Source organism: Oryctolagus cuniculus, chromosome 5 (assembly GCF_051225735.1).
Source record: "Oryctolagus cuniculus isolate XC-2025 breed Fujian yellow rabbit chromosome 5, ASM5122573v1, whole genome shotgun sequence".
Classification (NCBI taxonomy): Eukaryota; Metazoa; Chordata; class Mammalia; order Lagomorpha; family Leporidae; genus Oryctolagus; species Oryctolagus cuniculus.
In genome coordinates, this window is record NC_142871.1 from 96,498,781 (window position 1) to 96,525,000 (window position 26,220).

General features: G+C 41.1%; 1 protein-coding gene across 9 annotated transcripts in view; it reads right to left on the reverse strand.

Moving 5' to 3' along the window:
* The window catches only part of MYO6 (myosin VI), a 173,821-nt gene that overhangs the window by 106,783 nt on the left and 40,818 nt on the right, over positions 1–26,220 (reverse strand). For all 9 annotated transcript variants that reach the window (XR_007923236.3, XR_016233926.1, XM_008263127.5 and 6 more), the window contains one exon: positions 2,919–3,061. Coding sequence is in view for 7 of the 9 variants with exons in the window: in XM_008263127.5 (XP_008261349.3) it covers positions 2,919–3,035 (117 nt within the window). In the remaining 2 variants the exon portion in view is untranslated. The remainder of the gene's footprint in view (positions 1–2,918; positions 3,062–26,220) is intronic.

A 26,220-nucleotide genomic window follows, 5' to 3' on the forward strand; every position in this document is an offset into this window, starting at 1 on the left:
TACAGACCCTCAGACGCCATATATTATGAGCTTTAGTCTGAAGAGGGACGAGACAGCATTTTCCACAGAATTAAAAAGATATTGGAACACACAGAAGGGATGTGTTGGGAATGTTTCATTTGACCTACTGTTTTGTTTCAAAATACACACTAATGCAAACAGACACAACACATACATGTTGGCATAAAAAGTCTCTTTTTTTTAAGACTTATTTATGTATTTGAAAGGCAGAGTTACAGAGAGGCAGAAGCAGAGAGAGAGGTCTTCCATCTGCTGGTCACTCCCCAGATGGCTGCAACAGCCGGAGTTATACTGATCCAAAGCCAGGAGCCAAGGACTTGTTCCAGGTCTCCCACACACACAGGTGCAGGGGCCCAAGGACTTAGGCCATCTTCTACTGCTTTCCCAGGCCACAGCAGAGAGCTGGATCAGAAGTGGAGCAGCCAGGACTAGAACCAATGCCCATATGGGATGCCAGCACTGCAGGTGGCGGCTTTATCCACTATGCCACAGCGCCGGCCCCAAAAGTCTATTTCTTATAAATTCTCACACATGATATACATACTTAATGCAATATAAAATCTATATTTTTGCAAATAATCACAAAGAAAAAAACCTGAAAAGCCATCATTCTCATCAAAGATATGTCCCCCACTAGAGCTGACTCCATTTCCTCATCTGTGCTTCTACTCTACAGTCCATCGCTTTACAGACTTAGTTCCTTTATAAATGTTTACAGGATGAGGAGGAGGAGGATGACCTCTGGATCAAGAATCATCCAGGCAAAAGATGATTTCTCTTATGTATCTTTCCAGGGGTGGAGAATGTTTGGCCTGCGGGCCATTAAATCATTTGATTTGGCCCTGCCAGGGCCATCGCGGGTGGGACTTGAAATTCCATAAATCTAATTTTTAAGTTGTTACTTTTGTATGGCCTGAGAATGGTGTTATAAATATCCAAACAGCCCTTAGCAGAAGACAGGTCCCCTACCCCTGTACTACCTGGTTATTATGACACTTTACAATTTCTTAAGACCCTGTTCAGAAAATAAGTGAGGAAATTAATATTAAAAGAATCCTAAGAATTTGTTAAATCTCAAAAAATATTTCTTTTTAAAAGCAACTTAAACTTTAGTTTACAGAATTACCTACAGATTCATAATATTTACATGATTCCACAATGTAAACTGTTTCTGTTGATTCTACATACATGCCTGACTAATACTATTAAGGCACAGTTAAAAGCATATTAAAATATGAAAAAACCATTTCCCCATAAATAAGATTTCTTCTATCCTTGAACTGAATTATTTTGTCACTTGTGGTTACAACAGAATATACCTAGGAAATATACTTTGCATATCATTTTGGCCTTTTGACTTACTATGCTTATAAAAATATGTCAAAGAAAATTCAAAAAGTTTCAAATACATAAAATAACTGAGTTTTTTAAATTTTTTTAACGTGTACTGCATTGTAAGTACAAATAGATACCTGTTAATAAGAGGAAAAACTAGAAACACTCTGTCTTTCCTATCCTGAGGGTATCTTTAATTGGCCTCCTCTAACAAGGCACATTATATATTATGCATTGCGGTTCCTGGGTTGTTTACAGTAACAGAATAGTTTTCTCTGTGAAAAGACCTCCTGAGAAATCTACCTTGTTTTTCTAAGGTTCCCAGAAGGACGGTAGTCATATGGCATTAGTTAACCATGTATGGGTAGAATATAAATTATTCATGAACATCTGCAGAGTCCAAAGTAAACAGAAATGACATCCACAAACTTAATTTAGACAGAAGAGCTGTTTAATAGGAATATTTATTGAGGCTCTCCCACAAAAACCATCCATACCAGATCCCATGAAGACTGAAAGGGAGGCATTTACAAGGATGTCTTCTCTGTAAGCAATGCAAAACTCCTGGTAACTTTTCCCCAAAACTTCCATTTTTTTAATAGTGTCTACTCTATGTTGAAGCATGAAAGGAAATAAATACCATGTGTACAGACTTCAAAGTTATTTTTATGCTTTGAAAATTATCACAAAAATAATTTTAGATGTGAAAATTTAAGACTTAAGTATCTTATAGAAACTTACCCAGATCCATGCTAATAAATGTAAGAAAATAAATTTTTTTTTTAAAAATCTTATTTGTAAGCTAAAGAAAAAAGTAAAATTTGATAACCTAACCAATTCACTTTTCATATTTTTACTTCATAACATGTTGAATATATCACAATCATAAATATTATAGCAATATGACATAAGAAATAAAAATACATTATTACTTGTATTTTATCATCTAGTTATTTGTTATAAAGAATGTGATTATGAAAGGCTCACCAAAATTTACATCTAATTTTATAATTTCTTTCTTTTTTTTTTTTTTTTTTTTGACAGGCAGAGTGGACAGTGAGAGAAAGAGAGAGACAGAGAGAAAGGTCTTCCTTTGCCGTTGGTTCACCCTCCAAGGGCCACTGCGGCCGGCCAGCGCACCACGCTGATCCGAAGGCAGGAACCAGGTGCTTCTCCTGGTCTCCCATGGGGTGCAGGGCCCAAGGACTTGGGCCATCCTCCACTGCACTCCCGGGCCACAGCAGAGAGCTGGCCTGGAAGAGGGGCAACCAGGACAGAATCCGGCACCCCGACTGGGACTAGAACCTGATGTGCCGGCGCCGCTAGGCGGAGGATTAGCCTGTTGAGCCACAGCGCCGGCCTATAATTTCTTCCTTAAGGTATGCACTTCTGATTTATTACAAAAAAATCAGTAGAAAATTAAGATTCACTTACTAGAAACTATCTTTTCCATATACTATGCCAGGGACATCTACTTCATTAAGCAGAGAGGCAGCTCTTTCAAAAAAGACAACTATTTTTTAAAAGAAATCACATTTTGAAATTTTTTTGGAGAAACTCACCTTGCCCCTTTGGTTCAAGGGTTCAATTGTTAAGCTGTCAGGGCCAATATCCACAATATTGCCCATCTGAAATCCATCGGTAGGGTGTGGTGCCCAAACGGGCTTTCCATCCTCCATTTTTGAAGGGGGCTATCCACTATAGCCTGTTTGAAAGGAACAGACAAATGAACATAAATAACTTTGGAAATACAAATCAAATATCAGCTTTGAAAGTTCTCATGTAAAATCTAACAGAAATACATCTGCCCCGACCACAGAGAATCCCCCTGCCCTCCCTCCACCACGCTGCCCTTGCCCCCTTCATTCACCATAGATAAGGCCAGGCAGAGGCTGCTCTACCCTCAGGTTACACCTGGCTCTGCTACTGTCTTTCTTCAATTGAAATTGCAGTAAAGGACTATACTAGCACCAGGACAGAAACAGAAATGGTCACGGTTTCCACCAGTTGTTCCAGTATAATTTATAATAGCACTCCCTCTTGCTATTCAAAGTATGCTAGCTTGCATAATAAATTAAATAGTAGGAACAGATATAACTATGTGGAGTTAGCTGCTGAAAGCTGAAAATTTGGGGCAGGCACTGTGGCATAGCCAGTAAAGCCGCTGCCTGCAGTGCCGGCATTCCATATAGGCGCCGGTTCAAGTCCTGGCTGCTCCACTTCTGATCCAGCTCTCTGCTATGGCCTGGGAAAACAGTAGAAGATGGCTCAAGTCCTTGCGACCCTGCATCCACATTTGAGACCCAGAAGAAGCTCCTGGTTCCTGGCTTTGGATCGGCTCAGCTCCAGCCATTTAGGGAATGAACCAGCAGATGGAAGATCTCTCTCTCGCCTGCTCTTTCTCTCTCTTACTCAGCCTCTCTGTAACTCTGCTTTTCAAATAAATAAATAAATCTTAAAAAATAAAAGAGTTGGAAAATTAAGTTATTTTGAACCTGAAGGAATAAAAAGCGATCACTTCCTCTGAGAAACCTTGCCCAACACTCTGAGATGCTCCCTATACAATTCTTACAACACTACTCAGAAATTGGGTTTTTGTTCTTTTCTTATTTTCTTCTGCTGAGGTAAAATGTATACACAGTGAAACGTATCAATCTAAGTAAGCAAGTTTATGAATTCAGACAAATGCTATATAGCCATTTAACTTAAACCTCAAATAGTTGTCATCCCAGAAAGTTCTCCCTTGTCTCCATTTGATCAATCCCAATGCTAATGTTCAGTCAAGTTTTACTGTTCTTTCTTTAATCTTTTTAAATATTTTATTAATTAAATATTAAATTAATATTAAACTACAGAGAGTAACTTAATATTAAGTTACAGAGAGACAGAGGCAGAGGTAGAGAGAGAGAAAGAGAGAGAGAGAGGTCTTCCATCTGCTGGTTCACTCCCCAGATGGCTGCAAAGGCCAGAGCAGAGCTGATCCAAAGCCAGGAGCCAGGAGCTTCCTCTGGGTCTCCCACATAGGTGCAGGTACCCAAGGACTTGGGGCATCCTTTGCTGCTTTCCCAGGAACATTAGCAGGGAGCTAGATTGGAAGTGGAGCAGCCAGAACTCTCACCAGCACCCATATGGGATGCAGGTGCTGCAGGCTTAACCCACTGTGCTGCAGTACCAGCACTTTATATGTTCTTGAACTTCATATAAATGATATAATGCAGACTTATTCATTCCTGTCTGGCCTCTTTTGAATGAAAGAAGTGTTTCGATTTTCAAAATATTCAACCAAGTTATTGTCTGTGCTAGTATAGTGGATGACTATACCACAATTGCTTCTCAGTTGTCCTGTTGATGCATATTTGGACAGCTTCCAGTTTTTGCCGATTGTGAATTCCAATATAATTTTCAAGAGTTTATATAAGGCTTCTTTCATATTTGGCATTCTTAGCTGTAACATTTACAATTCTATCAACAGTAGCCCAAAGGTTCCATGACATTCAAAATACTTCACTTTTGGGGCCGGCGCTGTGGCACAGCAAGTTAAAGCCCCGGAAGAAGCTCCTGGTTCCTGGCTCCAGATCAGCTCAGCTCAGGCAGTTGTGTTCATTTGAGGAGTGAACCTGTCTCTCTCTGATTCTACCTCTCTCTGTAACTATAAAATAAATCTTTAAAAAACATACTTCATTTTAATGAGCCTGAATACTATAAAAGGAATGGATAACAGTGATCAGCTAATAAGTAATAGCAGATATTCCAGTTCCAGGATCTCAACAGAAACTGACTTTTTTCACTGCTTTAAAGAACTGCTTCCTGTGTCATGATGCTGCTTTTAGTGGAGGTCTCAAATTTGGGATCCCTAGTATGGGCGCCCACAGGTGCAGTCCCTCCTGAAAGTTATGGATGTTTGGCATACAGACCAGCCAAAAAGATGCTAATCACTGGCACATTTAAAATGTGCCAATTGGTCTATGTCTTCTTGGTAGTGGCTACAAAGTGGGTTGCTTCTCATATCCAGTAAATCCTAGCAGGCTTATGTATAATTCTGAGTGAAAAAAATTAGATAAAGATTCTTCATAAAAGTGAATCCAAAACACTGTCTCAGATTTACATGCACACTTCTACTCTTTCCCTAGATAATCAAATCTGGTTCAGTTGCTTTAAACACTATTTATATGTGAGTGATTTCCAAATTTATTTCTCCAGCCAAGACATCCATTGAGTACCCAGATATCTACTTTCCTCCTAGACAACTCTTCATGGATTCAGCCAATATGTGCAACATTATTATTACGGTGCACCATCCCAGACTGCTGTCTCCATATCAGTAAAGACACAAACAATACTTAGTTCCAATCAAACCTGGAGTCACCCTCAATTCTTCCAGCTCCTTTCAATTTCATAGCACCCCTTAATCTGTCAGCTTTATCTCAACAGGCACCTCAAATCCACCCACTTCTTGGCATCTCCCCTGCCACCTTAACCCAAACCAACATTGCCTTACACTAGGATTTCTATAATTAACTTAAATGCCTGTTCTACGCTTGCTGCTCCACACAGATCACCAGCAATCTTAGTGAATGATAAGTCTGACCAGGTCATTCCCATTCCTTCAGGGAAGACGATCCCGTAGGACACAACACCCCACCAACAACAACATTTACTGGTGGTAAATGAATGAACTGTTTACCTAGTTTGTGAAGAGTTAAAGGAGATAGTAAACTAGAGGGAGTTGGAAGGCTGTAAAACCTACGCTTCCAATTCAGTTCTACCACTTTCATACTACCTCTTAAGCAAGTTACTTAACCTCTTTGATCTTTATCTTTATCCTTATCCATATGGTGGGATAATATCACTTACCTTACAGAATTGCTGTGAGGATTAAATGACATAAAGCTGAGATCATCACTGTGTGGCACCCAACAGACACTAGTCACACAACTCCCTGTCCCCTCCTCCCATAGCCCTTGTTTGAAGCCACCAATTTCAAGACAATGATCTTGTGGCAGTTCAGCAAAAGCAAAACCCTCAACATCAAAAAAAAGAATGGCAAATTCCCTTAACTATTCAAATTGTTTTTCCTTATTTTTATGGTTTGTTTATTTATCTGAAAGAGGGAAAGAGATTAATCATCCATCTGCTGGTTCACTCCTCCATTTTGCTGCCAAGGCTACAGGTTATTTTCTGGAAAAGACAGAGATCTCTGGAGTGAAAAACTCTAGGAAAAAGCAAGGGTATGCATACAAAAACTGCTGCATGCTGACAACTCTCTCTGACCAACTAGCTAGGCTCCTCCACCACTTGATAAGGTTTTTTTTTTTTTTTTTTTTTTTTTTTTTTTTTGACAGGCAGAGTGGACAGTGAGAGAGAGAGACAGAGAGAAAGGTCTTCCTTTGCCGTTGGTTCACCCTCCAATGGCCGCCGCGGGCGGCGCGCTGCGGCCGGCGCACCGCGCTGATCCGATGGCAGGAGCCAGGAGCCTGGTGCTTTTCCTGGTCTCCCATGGGGTGCAGGGCCCAAGCACCTGGGCCATCCTCCACTGCACTCCCGGGCCACAGCAGAGAGCTGGCCTGGAAGAGGGGCAACCGGGACAGAATCCGGCGCCCCAACCGGGACTAGAACCCGGTGTGCCGGCGCCGCTAGGCGGAGGATTAGCCTAGTGAGCCGCGGCGCCGGCACTTGATAAGGTTTTGACCTTGGCCTCTGTCTCTATCCCTACCAGGCTAGCAAGAATCCTGTAAAGTCAGTTTAGGAAGAATTCCCCACCTTTGATATTTGATTAAGTTCCTTCTCCCTCATCATTTCTGACGTGTAAGTCCTTAGCCTGCCTCAAGCAAGAAGCTGATACCAAGAACCATCACACTCCTCATGCCTTCTCTGAAGAATTTCCCACCCTCACTCCCTCACTCTGTTCCTAAGTGACAATTACCCAGCTGACTTCACTATTTTCAGATTTCAGGCCTTCACTGTCCCCTACTGCAATAGTCCTTGTTAGGAACTGAATGCTATATGTCTGCATGGACTAAACCGTGTTGTCCCCAGATTCACATGTTAAAGCCTTAAACACTTCACGTGACCATACATGGAAATACGGCATTCAAAAGATAACTCAAGGCAAATAAGTTCATATGTATAGGGTTCTAATCAGATAGGACAGGTGGCTTTGGCACAAGAGGAAGATAGAGAAATCTCTATCTCCATGGACATGCCCTGAGGAAAGGCCACTTTAGCACAGTTGTCTGCAAGCCAGAAAGACCGCTCTTATCAGAAACCAATCCTGCTGACATACAGCTCTCATATTTCTAGGATCCAGAACTCTGAGAAAATACGTTTCAGTTGTTTATGCCACTCAGTTTGTGGTATTTTGTTAAGACAGCTCCAGCAGACTAGTATACTTCTAGCAGAGAAATAAAAGTACATGCCTATTTCGATTGTCATGGATAAAGACTTCCTTCCTGTTTTTAACAAAAGTCAGAATAATTTTTAACAAGACAATAGAAGTGAATTACTCACTGGAATGTATGGAAGATAAAGTTAAGGAAACCTTTCAGAGAGCCTAGAAAGAAAGGTATAGAAAGTAGGGAGGGAAAAGTTACGAAAATGAAAGACCAGTACTGTGGCACAGCAGGTTAAGCTACCACTTGCCATGTCAACGTCCCATATCAGAGCACCAGCTGGAGTCCTAACTGTTTCACTTCCAGCTAATGTGCCTGTAAAAACAGCAGAAGATAGCCTAAGTACATAGGTCCCTACCACTCATGTGGGAGATTAGAACAGAACACCTCGCTCCTGGCTTCTGCCTGGCCCAGTCCCAGTCATTGTGCCCATTTGGGGAGTGAACCAGCAAATGGAAGATCTCTTGCTCTCTTTCAGTCTCTCCCTCTCTCTGCCACTCTACCTCTCAAATAAATAAATCTTTTTAAAAAAAAAATAAAAACATTCATCATCAAAATACCAGGAAAACTACTCCATTCCTACCCTACAAAAAAAAAGGGAGAAAGCTTTGAAATATGCAGAGAAAAATCTTCACAAATAGAAGACATGATTTTTTATTAGTCTAGCCAAAATACCCATTGAGTTCTCAAAGATAACATTGAAAAACATACACACAACAAAAAGATGCCAGTGTCAAACTTCAGAGCATCACGAATGAAGATACTGCACATTTAGAGAGCCATGAGGGGGAAAAAAAGGGGGTTAAAAAAAAAAAAACCAGGGTGTATCCAATGGATCATGAATCAGAATGGCTTCAGGGACTCTCAAAGCAACAAATAAAACAATACTTTTAAAATCCTAGAGAGTTATTTCCAACCTAGAACTTCATACTTAGGCAAACTAGACTGGAGCATAGTGGTTTCAAGGGAGAGCTACATTGGGCAATATCACCAAAGCCATCCACTGCCCCTGAAACAGGCAAATCTGGTGCAGTTTCTTATCTACCTTGTCCTGCTCTGACTATGTGATATATACATAATGATATTCTTTGCCTGAAAGACGTTCTGAACAGTCATTAAATTAAACATTATATTTTTTTTTAATAAGCCCAGGACCTAAGGCTTTCACTTGCTTTATTCTACCAAACATTTCTTTTAAGATTTATTTAATTATTTGAAAGTCAAAGTTACAGAGAGAGGGGGAAAAACACAGAGATCTTCCATCCACTGGTTCACTCCTCAAATGGTTGCAATGGCCAGGGCAGGGCCAGACTGAAGCCAGGAGCAAGGAGCTTCTTCCAGGTCTCATGTGTAAGTAGCAGGGGCCCAAGCACTTGGGCCATCTTCCAGTGTCTTTCCCAGGCTATTATCAGGGAGCTAATTGGAAAATGGAGCAGCCAGGACACAAATCTATACTCATAGGGGATGTCAATGTCACAGGAGGCAGCTTTACTTGCTATATCGTAAGTCCAGCCCCCAAATACTAATCTGTGAAAGATTTTCATTAAAATAAATCTGTTTTAAAGTGTCTTTTAATTGTTTTTGTTTTTGTAATTTTAAATATTTATAGTATAAATTATCCTTCATTAATGGAGTCCGATCTACTCATCCCACCAGAGACAATAAAATTCTTCTAGATGTGTTCCTATTCCCAAAAAATCCTTCAAAGAACCCATGCAATCAACATTCATTCTTATCAAGTGTGTTTGCATAGGAAGGGTACTTTAAAATACACTGCAAAGGGAATTTTTAAAGAGACAGTCTCAATTCCCATTGCACCTGCACTAAAAGCCTTACATTTTCTCTAAAGGGAGGAAAGAACTTTCATTTTGCTCATGGCCTTGTCCAAATACTGATGGAGTCTGTGGACTCAAAAGGCTTCCATTGCCGAGGCAGCTCATGACAAGAGCCTCGGGTGGTCACTGACAGGAGTCACTGTGCACTAACTCCCCATGCAGGACTTTTGTTCTCAATGAGTTGTATAATGAGAGTTAACTGTACATGGGCCCAAGCACTTGGGCCATCTTTCACTGCTTTTCCAGGCCATAAGCAGAGAGCTGGATCAGAAGAGGAGCAGTTAGGACAAAAATTGGTGCCTACTACACCATAGCGTCAGCACCTCAATTTATTCAATAAAATCAAAAGCGAGGGAACCCTTCTAAATTCATTCTATGAGGCCTGAATCACCTAGATTCCAAACCCAGATGACAAAGCAAAATGAAAAATAGACTCATACCCCTTATGAACTTAGATGCAGAAATTCCCAACTGTCCTCAAATAGTTTTTTGGTGTGTGTGTGTGTGTGTGTGTGTGTGCAAATTGTTGAAATCTTTACTTATTATAGAGTTGGTCTTCTGTGTACAAAATTAATTGAAAATGAATCTTAATGGAGAATGGGACTGGGAAGGGGAGAGGGTGGAGGAAGAGGAGGAGGAGTGGGAATGTGGGTGGGAGGGCGGGTATGGCAGGAAGAATAACTATATTCCTAAAGCTGTACTTACAAAATTTGTATTCCTTAAAAAATAAATTTTAAAAAAGTATAAGATAAATGTAGCATCAGAATGAAAAATAAATAAATAAAAGCCTTAAACACATTAAAGGCTAACTAACATAAGCACTGCAGGAATACTAAGGCAAAACAAAAACAGTAAGAACCACTGGGGTTAATTAAGAAAATAAAAAATTCCTGAAGTTTTAGGAAAAGAGAGGGAATGTTCTTCAATAACTCATCATCAACCAAAAGTTATCTCATTTTTAGTATTTGACTGACAACAGATAGTGTATTTGTAAAGTAAGCACTATAGTAATCAACAGAAGCCCTGGTTAATGTGAAGAACATAACCGACAGCCTTCTTGAGGTACTACTCTACATTTTCATTTAGTCTCTGTTGAAAGACGAAAAGCAAATCACCAGGAGGCCCCCTTAGCAAACCCTGGAATTGAGAGTGACAAATACATTCATGTTTCTTTCTTCTCTTCAATGCCAGTCATGATCCCAGTAGCATCCATTACCCATAAGCAAAATGGGCAGATCCGTAACACAAAATATGAGCCATTATCTGGTATGTCACTATTAACTGCAAAAATTATCATTTAAAAAGTATTGTTATGAGTCAGGCATTTGGCACAATGGTCAAGACACCACTTGGGATGCCAGAGTCCCTTGTCGGAGGGCCTGGGTTCGAATCCCAGCTCCACAGCCCTGCTAATGTGCGCCCTGGAAGGCAGCAGGTGATGGCTCAGGTATTTAGTTCCAAGCCACCACTTGGAAGATCCAAGCTGGAGACTCAGCTGTTACAGGCTTTTGGGGAATAAACCAGAGGATGGAAGATCTCTGTCTCTCCTCTCTGTCTGTATTTCAAATAAATAAATATATCTTTTAAAGTACAGTTGTGATATGTAACAACTTTTTTTTTTAGCTAAGATATTAAAATTTTAGTACCAGCTAAAAGGCTGGGCTGAAAAAGCAAGAATAAGATACCAAAAAGGAAGAAAGAAACACTACACAGGGTAGGCAGACTCCTCTACCAGGTGCCTTCGACAGACATTCCTTCTACTATTATTTATTTTGCTTATCTTGTACCTAAAGAGGTATAAGAGATGCCTTGGCCACCAAGAGGAAAGCAGCTGCTAAGAAGGCCCTGAGCCCTGAGTCCCTCTGGAGAGATAGGCACAGGGAACTGGGGTGGATGTATCCAATTTCCCTTTTAAAAATATCACTTTTTCACTGGCCAGGCCCTGCCAAGCCTTGCTGACAAAAACAATGCTATATGCACCTTTGGCACACAGCTTTAAACTGGCAACTCCTCTCAGCTGTATCAGTATATCCTAAAAGCTATTAGCTTCCCAAGTTTCCAGATAGTAAGAAAATTGGGCACCAGGTAGCAGCCGGCTGTAGCTCCAACATTTTGTGTGTACCTAAAACAATCTTTCATCAAGCACTTCAGCTCCATAAAAACTTATTTATATGACAAAACTGTCAAAAACATTTCAGCAGGGGTCCCTTTAATCACTAAATTACATTTGAAAAGGCCCTTCCAGAAAAACACTTCCAAGTTAATTATCTTCCACTAGCTGTAGCAAGTATGAGTAATATTTTATTGTTATAATATTGTAACACACATTAAACACCAGCAATGAACTTTACTATGACTATTATAGTTTTATCAGCAATAAACATTCATGAACAAGGGGAGAAAATATATACCATCAAATCCAAATTCAGGGCAAAGAAATAAGAAAACACCTAAAGATTAATAACACCTACAGACTGACTACTTCAAATTAATGAAGAAAAAATTTTGATATTCATTCATCTATTTTTCCTGTGTATATTTTCTGAGCACCTACAAGGTGCTTTAGGGTTAGATACCGAAGAGAAAATATAGAAATCCTTTTCAGTGTAAGGCATGAAAAAAAGGGAAATGTCTATGCCAGCCACAACATCCATTTTTTTTCTTTTAAATTTTTTTTAAACTTTTATTTAATAAATATAAATTTCCAAAGTACAGCTTTTGCATTACAGTGGCTTTTCTCCCCCATAACCTCCCTCCCACCTGCAACCATCCCATCTCTCACTCCCTCTCCCATCCCATTCACATCAAGATTCATTTTCAATTATCTTTATATACAGAAGATCAATTTAGTATATACTATATATAGAAGATCTACTTAATATTTACTAAGTAAAGATTTCAACAGTTTGCACCCACACAGAAACACAAAGTGTAAAGTACTGTTTGAGTACTAGTTACACCATTAATTCACATTGTACAACACATTAAGGACAGAGATCCTACATGGGGAGTAAGTGCACAGTGACTCCTGCACAACATCCATTTTGAAGGTTCAGTTGAATACAGCCCCAATCCTGATGACTGACCATTTTTACAAAATAACTTTAAAGCTTAAGACACTCCAATGGGCCGGCGCCGCGGCTCACTAGGCTAATCCTCCGCCTAGCGGCGCCGGCACACCGGGTTCTAGTCCCGGTCGGGGCGCCGGATTCTGTCCCGGTTGCCCCTCTTCCAGGCCAGCTCTCTGCTGTGGCCAGGGAGTGCAGTGGAGGATGGCCCAGGTGCTTGGGCCCTGCACCCCATGGGAGACCAGGAAAAGCACCTGGATCCTGGCTCCTGCCATCGGATCAGCGCGGTGCGCCGGCCGCAGCGCGCTGGCCGCGGCGGCCATTGGAGGGTGAACCAACGGCAAAAGGAAGACCTTTCTCTCTGTCTCTCTCTCTCTCACTGTCCACTCTGCCTGTCAAAAAATAAAAAAAAATAAAAAAAAAAAAAGACACTCCAATGTATCAATGTGGAAAGCTGAGTTCATAACCATTTGATTCTCAGAAATGGCTAAACCAACAATAACTCCTGCTAAATAGACACAGCTAAGGTTATTATGCTAACAAAAAAGAGTGAAAAATTAAAGTAAAAATTTTATTAGGTTCACTACATAGATATTACATATTTTTAAACATAAGATGATTTGAAAACTATCAACAAAATTAGTATAAGTACTATACAGTCTTAATTGTGAGAACTGCCTCTCTCTCTGTCTCTACCTCTCTCTCTAACTCTTTCAAACAAATTAAAAAAAAAAAAACTTAAAAAAATAAATAATAAAATAAAATTTAAAAAAGCCCTGGCCTGCAGTGCTGGCATCCCATATGGGCACCAGTTCTAGTCCCGGCTGCTCCTCTTCTGATTCAGCTCTCTGCTATGGCCTGGGATAGCAGTGGAAAATAGCCCAAGTACTTGGGCCACTGAACCCCCGTGGGAGACCCAGAGAAGCTCCTGGCTTTGGATTGGTGCAGCTTTGGCCGTTGTGGCCATCTGGGGAGTGAACCAGCGGATGGAAGACCTCTCTGTCTCTACCTCTCTCTGTAACTATCTTTCAAATAAATAAAAAATCTTTAAAAAAATAAAAATTACAATCACAAAACCAATTTTAACTGTCTTGTAATTCAAATACATAAACAATCCTTAAGATAATCTGTCCAAAAGTAAACTATTTTTTTAAAAGATTTGTTTTATTTATGTGAAAGACAAAGTTAGAGAGAGAAGTATAGACAGAGAGAGAGGTCTTCCATCCGCTGGTTCACTCTCCAAACGGCTGGAATGACCAAAGCTGAGCCAATCCAAAGCCAGGAGCCAGAAACCAGGAGCTTCCTCTGGGTCTCGCAAGTGATACAGGGGCCGAAGGACTTGGGCTATCTTCTGCTTTCCCAGGTACATTAACAGGGAGCTGGACTGGACGTGGAGGAGCCAGGACTCGAACCAGTGCTCATCTGGGATGTTGGCATTGCAGGCCACGGCTTTAAACCACTGCTCCACAGTGCTGGCCCAAAAACTTAAGACTATTCTAAAAGAAAGGTCTATATTCTTCAAAGAGAAATATGCCAGTTTACTTCAGAAGATCAAAATTTTTTTCATGGATATTAAAATAACAGAACACGGTATAACACAAATTAATTTTCCAGGGTTATTTAAATTTTCCGTATGTTGTGACTCATTTTATATACTATCCAATGAGTACATCCAGAACTCACTCAATTTTGTAATTTGTAGTAAATTTAAAAGGTATTTTTTTTCTTTTGTTTATTTATTTGAGAGGTAGAATTACAGACAGTGAGAGGGAGAGACAAAGGTCTTCCATCAGCTGGTTCACTCCCCAAATGGCTGCAACGGCAGGAGCTGTGCTGATCTGAAGCCAGGAGCCAGGAGCCTCTTCTGGGTCTCCCACGTGGGTGCAGGGGCCCAAGGACTTGGGCCATCTTCTACTGCTATCCCAGGCCACAGCAAAGAGCTGGATCGGAAGAGGAGCAGCTGAGACTAGAACCAGTGCCCATATGGGATGCCAGCACTGCAAGTGGAGGATTAACCTACTGTGCCATGGTGCCAGCCCCAAAAGGTATTTCTTAAAAGTTTCTTGTTCTAGCCGGCGCCGCGGCTCACTAGGCTAATCCTCCACCTTGCGGCTCCGGCACACCGGGTTCTAGTCCCGGTCGGGGAGCCGGATTCTGTCCCGGTTGCCCCTCTTCCAGGCCAGCTCTCTGCTATGGCCAGGGAGTGCAGTGGAGGATGGCCCAGGTGCTTGGGCCCTGCACCCCATGGGAGACCAGGAAAAGCACCTGGATCCTGGCTCCTGCCATCGGATCAGCGCGGTGCGCCGGCTGCAGCGGCGGCCATTGGAGGGTGAACCAACGGCAAAAGGAAGACCTTTCTCTCTCTGTCTGTCTCTCTCACTGTCCACTCTGCCTGTCAAAAAAAAAAAAAAAAAAAAAAAGTTTCTTGTTCTTACTTAATACATTATCCCTCTTAGTAGTTTTTTTTGTCTGTTCTACTTAATATGACTGGTTTAATTCTGTAATTAATACACAGTTATTCTTAAGTGTTGAAATTTAACTGAAATGTGATCCCTGTTAAACATAAGAGTAGGAATAAGAGAGGGAAGAGATGTACAATTTGGGACATGCTCAAGCTGACTTGCCCCAAATGGTAGAGTTAGAAACATACCAGGGGATTCCAATTTAATCCCATCAAGGTGGCATGTACCAATGCCATCTCACCAGTCCCAGTGATCAATTTCTGTTCACAATTGATCATAATGAAAGGACTAAGAGTCAAAGGAAGCACATAAACAAGTCTAGTACCTGCTAATACTAACTGATAGAATAAATAAAGGGGAGAGTGATCCAACATGGGAAGCGAGATACTCAGCAGACTCATAGAATGGTGGATGTCCTAAACAGCACTCTGGCCTCAGAATCAGCCCTAAAGGCATTCGGATCTGGCTGAAAAGCCCATGAGAGTATTTCAGGCATGGAAAGCCAAGACACTCTGGCAAAAAAAAAAAAAAAAAAAAAAAACACAACCCTAAATGAAAGATCTCTGTGAGTGAGATCCCAGTGGAAAGAACAGGTCATCAAAGAAGGAGGTACCTTTCTCTGAAGGGAGGAGAGAACCTCCACTTTGAATATGACCTTGTTTAAACAAGATAAGAGTTGGTGAACTCAAAAGGCTTCCATAGCCTTGGAAACTCATGACTGGTGCATAGGGAGATTACTGATGCCATAAACAGGAGTGTCAATTTGTAAAGTCAACAACAGGAGTCATTGTGCAGATCCTCATGTAGGATCTCTGTCCTTAATGTGCTGTACATTGAGACTTAATGCTATAATGAGTACTCAAACAGTATATTTCGCTTTGTGTTTCTATGGGGGTGCAAACTGTTGAAATCTTTACTTAATGCATACTAAATTGATCTTCTGTAAAAAAAAAAAAAAAAAAAAAAAAAAGAAGAAGAAGAAATTATCAATTCCCAACTTGACTCTCACTGGGATTAAACATGACAACAGGTCTGATCTGATTTCATCATCATTTAAAAAATCATCTATTATTTTTCACTTTATGTTTGTGTGGGAGCAAACTGTTGAAATCTTTACTTAACATATGCTAAACTGATCTTCTGTATATAAAGAGAATCGAAAATGGGTCCTCATGTGGGTGGAAGGGGACGGGGAGTGGGAAAGGGGAGGGATGCGGGTGGGGGGGACGATATGGGGGAGAGGCCATTGTAGTCCATGGGCCATACTTTGGAAATTTATATTCATTAAATAAAAGTTAAAAAAATGTAAAAAAAAAATAATAATAAAAATAAAAACTAAAAAAAAAAAGTTACTTGTTCTTTACAAAAAAAAAGGAATTTTAATTCATTTTTCCACCAAGGAATAATTCTGGTCTCCCAACAGGTGGTTAATGGAAAGAACAACCAAATTTCCAGACACCAAGTTGATGTTCAGTCCAAAGAAAGGTGATTTCCCTATTTTCTGTAGAAAATGGTCCCACTCTGCACATTCAGCATTTAAACAAAGGTCAAGGGTCAATGTTACTCAGATTTTTCAAGGACTTAAATTTCTGTGTGGGAACAAAACCACAATCTAGATGTAACTCTACATGATAAGAAGTCTGGTATTGAGGTGAAAATAATCTATAACAATTGGTCTTTTAAACACATCTGTGACATCTCTGGTATTTTTAACTTACTCCCAAATGATCCCAAACAGAAGCTGAAGACTTTCACCTACAAGTAAAGTAGCAGGGTCATTTCAGGAAGTGATCCCAAGTCCAACCTAATCCAAGCAATATATAATTCTCCTGAATGAGGAAGGAAAAAACAAAATCCAACCCCAAACACTACAATCAGAAGAAATCAACTCAGAGACATACAAATTAAAAAAGAATAGAGGATGCTTGCTTCTGCAACATTTTTTTAAAGATTATTTAATTATTTGAAAGGCAGAGTTACAAAGAGAAAGGCAGAGAGAGGCAGAGAGAGACAGAGACAGAGAGATATCTTCCATCTGCTGGTTCACTCCCCAAATGGCTGCAACAGACAGAGCTGGGCCAATCCAAAGCCAGGAGCCAGGAGTTTCTCTGGATCTCCCATGAAGGTACAGGGGCCCAAGCACTTGGGCCACCTTCTACTGCTTTCCCAGGCCATAGCAGAGAGTTGGATCAGAAGTGGAGTAGCCAAGACTTGAACCAGTGCCCATGTGGGATGCCAGCACTGCAGGCGGTGGCTTTATCCACTATGCCACAGAACCGGCCCCTCTACAACTTCTAAACATTCTTTCACAAAAAAAAAAAAAAAAAATCAGTACGATCTAGACAGTCAATAAAGTTCTCATGTAATTCATCAGCTTAAAGAATTTAACCCTATTAACTAGGCTCTGTTGAATGTGCCTACATCACACAAAAACAGGAACTGAAGACAAACTGGATTTTCTTCTCATAGTTGGTATAAAGTTCAGTTCAGCTAGTCAAAGGAAACAGTAAAATAAAAACATTTCACAAACCATTCACTACATACTAGATAGTACACTACAGTACGTTTTTTGTATTTTATTTCACTTAATTTTTACAACTCTGGGAGGGAGTCTATCATCCTCATTTTGTAACAGGAAACCGAGGTCTGGAAGTGTGGTGTTTTTTGTTGTTGTTGTTGTTGTTGTTGTTGTTGTTTTTTGACAGGCAGAGTGGACAGTAAGAGAGAGAGACAGAGAGAAAGGTCTTCCTTTTGCCGTTGGTTCACCCTCCAATGGCTGCCGCGGCCAGCGCACTGCGGCCGGCGCACTGCGCTGATCCGAAGGCAGGAACCAGGTGCTTCTCCTGGTCTCCCATGGGGTGCAGGGCCCAAGCACTTGGGCCATCCTCCACTGCACTCCCTGGCCATAGCAGAGAGCTGGCCTGGAAGAGGGGCAACCGGGACAGAATCTGGCGCCCCGACTGGGACTAGAACCCGGTGTGCCGGCGCCGCAAGGCGAAGGATTAGCCTAGTGAGCCGCGGCACCGGCCGGTCTGGAAGTTTGATAACCTGCCCAGAGACAACTAAGAAACACAAGCACAAAGGCCATATTTGATTCCTGCGTGTCCCCAAGTCGAAACTCATCAGCTCTGTACTGCACGGCTTTACCTAATTGAGCTCCCTGTGCTCTTCAGCGGTTCATATTTGTACACTCTGGAAAATGGCCTAGTTACATAACACTGTGCAGTCATACCCTAGTTTTCAATGGGGTAAGAAATAAATAGCTCAAAAGATAGAGAAATGTGCTATGATTTGAATGCTTCCCCCAAATTTCATGTTATAAACTTAATTCCGAATTGCACCCACATTGAGAAGAGGGACCTTCAAGAAATGATTAGGTCAGGAGGGCGCTGTCCTTCCAGGTGGATTAATGTCTTCAAGGTGCTCGTGGGTTACATTACCGAACCAGTGGATCTGTCAGCAAAGTTCAGCCCTTCTCGCTGTCTCATTCTCCTGTCCTTCTGCCTGTCTCCATGAGAGGATGCAGCAAGGAGGCCCTTATCAGATGCCAGGCTCCAGAACAAGAAGAAACGAACCTCTGTTCTTCATAGCCTGTGAGACTCTGCTCTAGCAATACAAAATGGACTAAGAAAGAAGGGCTTTAAAAAAGCCTCTCATTACTTCTTCTGTATGCACTAAGATGCTTATTCCTTACTTACAAAGTCCCAATTTAATTTGTATTTGAATTTAAATTTGTCACTGAGAATATTGACAAGGAACTGCAAAACTGAACTTCTTATCTTGAGTGATCTGTGCTAAATGGTAAACATACTTATGCAGGGAGTTAATTTTGTCTTCCAGTTAATACGGTTTTAAAATAACTTGCCGACAAACAGATGATAATCAAAGGACTAGAGCTTTACACTAGAATTTTCCATTTGATGGGTTAGTTATAAAATACCTTTATCATTTCTTTCTTAATTGAAACATCAAACAAAAATATATAATAATCATATTCAGTTATTTTACAAATGATAAACCACCTCTTCAAATTTTTTTTTTTTTTTTTTTTTTTTTTTTTTTTTGACAGGCAGAGTGGACAGTGAGAGAGAGAGAGAGAAAGGTCTTCCTTTTGCCGTTGGTTCACCCTCCAATGGCCGCCGCGGCCAGCGCGCTGCGGCTGGTGCACCGCGCTGATCTGATGGCAGGAGCCAGGTGCTTCTCCTGGTCTCCCATGGGGTGCAGGGCCCAAGGACTTGGGCCATCCTCCACTGTACTCCCGGACCATAGCAGAGAACTGGCCTGGAAGGGGGGCAACTGGGACAGAATTCAGCGCCCCGACCAGGACTAGAACCCAGTGTGCCGGCACCGCTAGGCAGAGGATTAGCCTATTGAACCACGGCGCTGGCCTCAAATTTCTTTTTAAGAGCCACTTTAGGGCCAGCACCGTGGCTCACTTGGTCAATCCTCTGCCTGAGGCACTGGCATCCCATATGGGTGCTGGGTTCTAGTCCCTGTTGCTCCTCTTCCAGTCCAGCTCTCTGCTGTGGCTCGGGAGGGCAGTGGAGGATGGCCCAAGTGCTTGGGCCCTGCACCTGCATGGGAGACCAGGGGGAAGCACCTGGCTCCTGGCTTCGGATTGGCGTAGCACTAGCCATAGTGGCCATTTTGGAGGTGAACCAACGGAAGGAAGACCTTTTTCTCTCTCTCTCTCTCTCACTGTCTAACTCTGCCTGTCCAAAAAAAAAAAAAAGAGCCAGTTTAATTACTTCCAACCTCACTCAATAATATGTTCCGAGGACAGAATCTACTAAGCTATCTCTAAAAATGCAAGTACAAATTTTCTCATTTAAAACACTAGGAATTTTTCAGTATCTCCTTACCACATCTACTTATCAACTTATATGTATGACCATATATTCTGACTTGCATTCCGTTACAAATGCCAAATTATTCTTCCTCATATTTATGACTAATCCTATCCCTTACCAGCCACGCAAGTACAGTACTTCAACAATCTCTCTCTCTCTCTCTCTCCTCTTTTCCTCTTTCTCCCATCTAATCTCTTCTCTCCATCATCCATCTCCCTCTTCTGACTATTAGACCATCCCATTAGTTGACAGACTCAATGCCTATACCTCTCTTTCTTAATTTTTATTTTTGCATTTTTATTTATTTGAAAGGTAGAGATAGAGTTCTTCCATCCGGTAGTTCACTTCCAAAATGCCCTTAATAGCTAGGGCTCAGCCAGCCACAGCCAGAAGCCCAGAATTCAATCTGGGTCTCCCACATGGGTAGCAGGAACCTAGTATTTAAGTTATCACTGCTGCCTCCCAGGATATGCATTAGTAGAAGATGGCCTAAATCCTTGGGTCCCTGCACCCATGTGAGAGACCCAGAAGAAGCTGCTGGTTCCTGGATTCAGATTGGTGCAGCTATGGCCGTTGCGGCCATCTGGGGAGCGAACCAGCGGTTGGAAAACCTCTCTCTCTGCCACTGCCTCTATAATTCTTCAAATAAATAAGTAAACCTTAGAGAGAGAGAGAGAGAGAGAGAGAGAGAAGCACAATGCAACACAATGCAACACAAAGCAAAGCTTTGGAATACAAAGCTGGAGAGGCAGATCCACATCAAAGTGCAAAAGTCCTCAACTAATTCTTTATTATACAGATAACAGATGGCCATCAAATTGGACTTGTATAGCAGAAAGATCATTATGTTCTGGTTGGTACAAGAAACTGTATCCAAGAAACCAATACAAAGAGAAAAACTCACACACTCCAAAACTATAGCAGTAACAGAAAATGACAGAATGAGATAAATACCAGATAGAAGTAAACAATCAATGAATAAACAAACAATAAACTAAACAGGTTTAGTAATTGACTAGACATTTCAAATAAAGTTTTGAAGCTACTATATATGAGAAATTTAATTCCTCATATATAAAGATGAATTGGTCATCAATTTTATGACTTTATTTTGTTTTACAAACCCACTAAAAAGCAAATTCAGTACAGCAATTATCTTTTAATTTATTACTGAGCAACTAGATTCTTCTTATTGTTTCAATCTGTTGGGCTACAAATATTCCTCTAATCAAATACATTCACTGGTTACCATCCGATTTAGTAATTTCACACAAATATGCTGGATTAATAAAATTAAGGAACTATAGTAATATAATAAGGAACTATAGTAATTTAATAATTATAATATAATATATTATAGTAAATAATATAATTATTATATTATAATATATTACCATAGTAATATATTATATTATATATTATATATTATATATATTATATATTATATATATTATATATTATATATTATATATATTATATAGTAATATATTATATTACTATGGTAATATATTATAATATAATATCCAAACCTGGATAAAAATACAAAGTTTAACCAAATAGCTGGCAAAGTTAAGTAAAAATTATCTTCTAAGTAGCTAAATAAAAATACATTTAAAGGGTTGCCACTGTGGCACAGTAGGTTTAGCCTTTGTCTGCAGTGCCTGCATCCCATATGGGCGCCAGTTCCAGTCCTGATTGCTCCACTTCTGATCCAGCTCCCTGCTAATATGCCTGGGAAAACAGCATAAGATGGCCCAAATCCTTGGGTCCCTGCACCCATGTGGGAGATCCAGAAGGAGCTCCGGGTTCCTGGCACAGCCTGAGCCATTGGTGCCATTTCGGGAGTAAAATCAATGGTGGAAGATCTCTCTGTCTCTCCTTTTCTCTGTCTGTAACTCTCCTTTCAAATAAATAAATTTTAAGCACACACATACACGTTGATATATACACACATATATATAAAGGGAATTTCTCTGAGTGCAATAACTGCTTAGACATTTTCTAGTTTTTAGAGCAAGATTTGGGACAAACAATTTATATGTCATTATGAACCTTTATAAAAAGTGTTTTATGAAACTGCAATGGCCTTGCCAAGGGATTTAAAGTTATTCAAGTAATTTTGTGGAAACAAAAATAACCAATCGCCCTAGAAACATAAAATGCTGATATATGATCAAAAGCTCTATACAGCTTCCCGGCTCATAAAGCATGACAACCTAAAAAAAAAAAAAAAAAAAAAAGTTCCCTACAGGGTTAAAGGGCTTCAGTTTCCCTAAACAGAGTTCAAAATAAGCAGACTCTTCTGTTTTGTTTTTTAATGGATCTCACAAAGGAAACCGGCTCCTTTACTGGGCTGTGGGCATTTTGCCTTGACTCCTAACCACCAACATAGCTGTGGATTATTTCCTCCAAAGCTGCTGCTTTCTGCTTATGCCAAAATTCAATCTTGAGTTTTTACACTATCATTTTATTTAAAATCCCTCCTTAAGGTCAGTCGGGGTATTACACATTATGTCAGAGTAGTCCAACTAGTCCATTGCTATTTTATCATCTCATTCATTCTCTGAACTTAATTACACAGTGATTATTCAACAATTAAAATTCAACTCAGCTACAATTTAGTCTCCATTCTCAAGAATTACCATCCCAGGATAGAATCCATTAGGACTACTGAGTACTCTTCATGAAGTAAGAATTCCTTGGCACTTAATGTTGGAGCTTTTGTATTTCAGTTTAGCTACTCACATTAAGTAATATTAATAACTACAATTCTCTCATAAGCCCCATTCAACATGACAGGTTTCATGAAGATGCACTTTTACATCTTTATATTAACGTGATGAGGACACTATGTTTTTAATGCTAAATAATAGTATTTATAGAGGCTTACATAACCAGCAACTGTGCCTCCCCTTCCCTCGATTTGTTTGGTTTCTCTCTGGACTTGCTGCCCAGTGGTCATTCTGGGGCTTTTCTTCACTACTCTTGCCTGGGTGTATTTTTATCACCCAAAACTGCTATGCTGTTCAGATTTCTGATCATTTGCACCCTTTTTCCTCTCACAAGGAATCTTTATCCTGAGTATTCTAAATGTCCCTGACAAAATGTGGGAGTACACATTGCTTGAATTCATTGTGCTACACATTCTGAAAGTATATGTGGTCTGGAAGAACAAGTCGTAGAATGCTGAGGAATGTTTTGACATTACTTCTATTATTGTTCTAAATTGTTTTCTTTCTGAAAGTTCTATGATTTGATGTATTTCTATGAAATCGCTGATCTTATTTTCTTTTCTTTGCTCCTCTATTATCCATTTTAAAAGTTTATTTAGTTGCTTTTATTTGTTTGAAAGGCAGAGCAAAAGAGAGAGAGAAAGGAAAAGAGAGATCTCTCATGCACTGGTTCACTCCCCATATGTCTGCAACAGCCAGGACTGGACTAGCTAGAAGCCAGGAACCCCATGTGGGTCACCCACAAGGGCAGCAGGGACCCAAGCACTTGAGCCATGATCTGCTGTCTCCCAGGATGCACATTAGCAAGAGCTGGCACTCTGATATGGGATGCAGGAGTACCAAGCTATGGCAGCCTAACTCCCTGAGTCACAATTACCCCGGTATCCATTTCATTATCCCTATATTCCATCTTCTTAGACATGTCTTCCACTTAACTTTTTAAATTCCCTCTTAACAATTTTATTTCTAGTCACATTTTACATGCCCTCCATTTTCTCTGTTTCCTTCTTCTTGTCTTTTTTTTTTTTTTTCTATTGCTTTTTCTCTTTCACAGAAAGCCTTTCCTTACCACATCTGGTTTTCATCCATATTGAGAAGTCACTAAAAAGCTGACCAGTAGCTCTGTGTTAGCAGACCTAGACTATTACCTTGTGGACTTCATTCTAGAGTACTGCACAGCAGGTAGGAGTTTGGCCTAGCAGTTAAATCCTCACTTGGAACATCAGCTTCTTGTAGGAAGGGTGCCTAGGTGCAAGTCCAGGCTCTGCTCCCAATTCCAGCCTCCAGCTTAAGCACACCCTGGGAGAAAGCAGGTGATGGCTCAAGTAGTCAGGTCCCTCCCATAACACAGGAGATCCATGTTGAGGTTCCAGGCTCCAAGTTTTGGCCACTCCTAGTCTCGGCTATTGCAGGCACTCAGGAGTGAACCAGTGGATATAATCAATCTCTCAGTCTCTCTTTTACTCGATCTCTCTCCCTCTCTCTCTCTCCCTGCCTTTCAAGTAAAATAAAACAAATAAAAACTTAGAATAACTGGGCAGCACTCAACACTTTTTTAGGGATTTTTCCAACTGTTAATATCTATTGGTCTTCCTCTGCTGAAGTTCAGTTACCCAGAAAAAAGTCTCTGGTCTGATAAGATGGCTACAGACCCAGGGCCCACTCTCTTCATAAACAGCCTCCCAGCCAGCTCCACTGTTTGTCACCCTGCGTCTTCACCCTCACCTTCTGTAGGAACTGGAACCTACAAACGTTAGGGTTACCAAAGATTCTTCAGTTTGATTTGATGCTTTCTTTTTGTTTGTCTCTTCCGCAAAAATTAAAAATACAGATTGCTCTTCTTAATCAGACAATATTGCTCTTTCTTGCTGTCCAGTTTTCAAAGATGTGCTAAAACTTTTCATCTGCTACTATTGTTTCTTCTAATCATTTTGTCCTTAGAGATTTGTTTATTTATTTATTTGAAAGGCAGAATTACAGGGAAGCAGACACAGAGAGAGAGAAAAAAAGAGACGTCTTCCATCCACTGGTTCACTCCCGAAATGGCCACAATGGCCGAAGATGAGCCAATCCAAAGCCAGGAGCCAGGAGCTTCTTCAAGGTCTCCCACACGGGTGCAGGGGCCCAAGCACTTGGGCCATCCTCTACTGCTTTCCCAGGCCACAGCAGAGAGCTGAATCAGAAGTAGAGCACTCAGAACTCGAATTCGTGCCCATATACGATGTTGGAGCTACAAGCGGAGGCTTAGCCCACTACGCCACAGCACTGGCACCCTAAGAGATTTGTACTCTCTTAATTGTTACCCTGTAATTTTAAAGAAGTCTGAAGAGAGGCTATAAGAATAGACAATTTTCCATATTTAACAAGAAGTCCACGGTTCAACAAGGAAAATATTATATAGAATAATTCACTGCTAATTATTTTCATCATTGTTTCAGGAATGCTTCATAAAGCTCCCTGACAATTTCTCATTTATCATTTTAATAGTTCAAAAGTCTCAATACTTTATTATTTCTCTTGAACTGAATATTTAAAAGTTTGCTTAAAAATTCATTTGAAGGGAGCCAGTGCTGTGGCATAGCATAGCGGGCAGTACTGACACCCCATATGGGCACCAGTCCCAGCTGCCCAATTCTGGTCCAGTTCCCTGCCAATGCCCCTGAGAAAGCAGAAGGGCCAAGTCTTTGGGTCCCTGCACCCATGTGGGAGACCCAGAAGAAGCTCCTGGCTCCTAGCTTCAGCTTCACCCAGCTCCAGCCATTGTAGCCATTTTGGAGAGTGAACCAACGGATGGAAGATCGATCTGCCACACTCTCTCTCTCTCTCTCTCTCTCTCTCTCTCCCTCCCTCTGCCTCTGCCTCTCTGTAACTCAGTCTTTCAAATAAAGAAATAAATCTTTAAAAAATAAAAATGCGGCCGGCGCCGCGGCTCACTAGGCTAATCCTCCGCCTAGCGGCGCTGGCACACCGGGTTCTAGTCCCGGTCGGGGCGCCGGATTCTGTCCCGGTTGCCCCTCTTCCAGGCCGGCCCTCTGCTGTGGCCAGGGAGTGCAGTGGAGGATGGCCCAGGTGCTTGGGCCCTGCACCCCATGGGAGACCAGGAAAAGCACCTGGATCCTGGCTCCTGCCATCGGATCAGCGCGGTGCGCCGGCCGCAGCGCGCCGGCCGCGGCGGCCATTGGAGGGTGAACCAACGGCAAAGGAAGACCTTTCTCTCTGTCTCTCTCTCTCACTGTCCACTCTGCCTGTCAAAAAAAAAAAATAATAATAAAAAAATAAATAAATAAAAAAAATAAAAATGCATGTGAATTTTGTTCTCACTGACTTGTATTCTAACTTTCATTACAGAATTGGAAATATGGAATCAGTGTTGTGGCACAGCAGCTTACGCTGTTGCTGAGGAAGCCCACATCCCATATCAAAATGAATGTTCATGGCCAGCGCCGCGGCTCACTAGGCTAATACTCTGCCTTGCGGCACCAGCACACCAGGTTCTAGTCCCGGTCGGGGCGCCAGATTCTGTCCTGG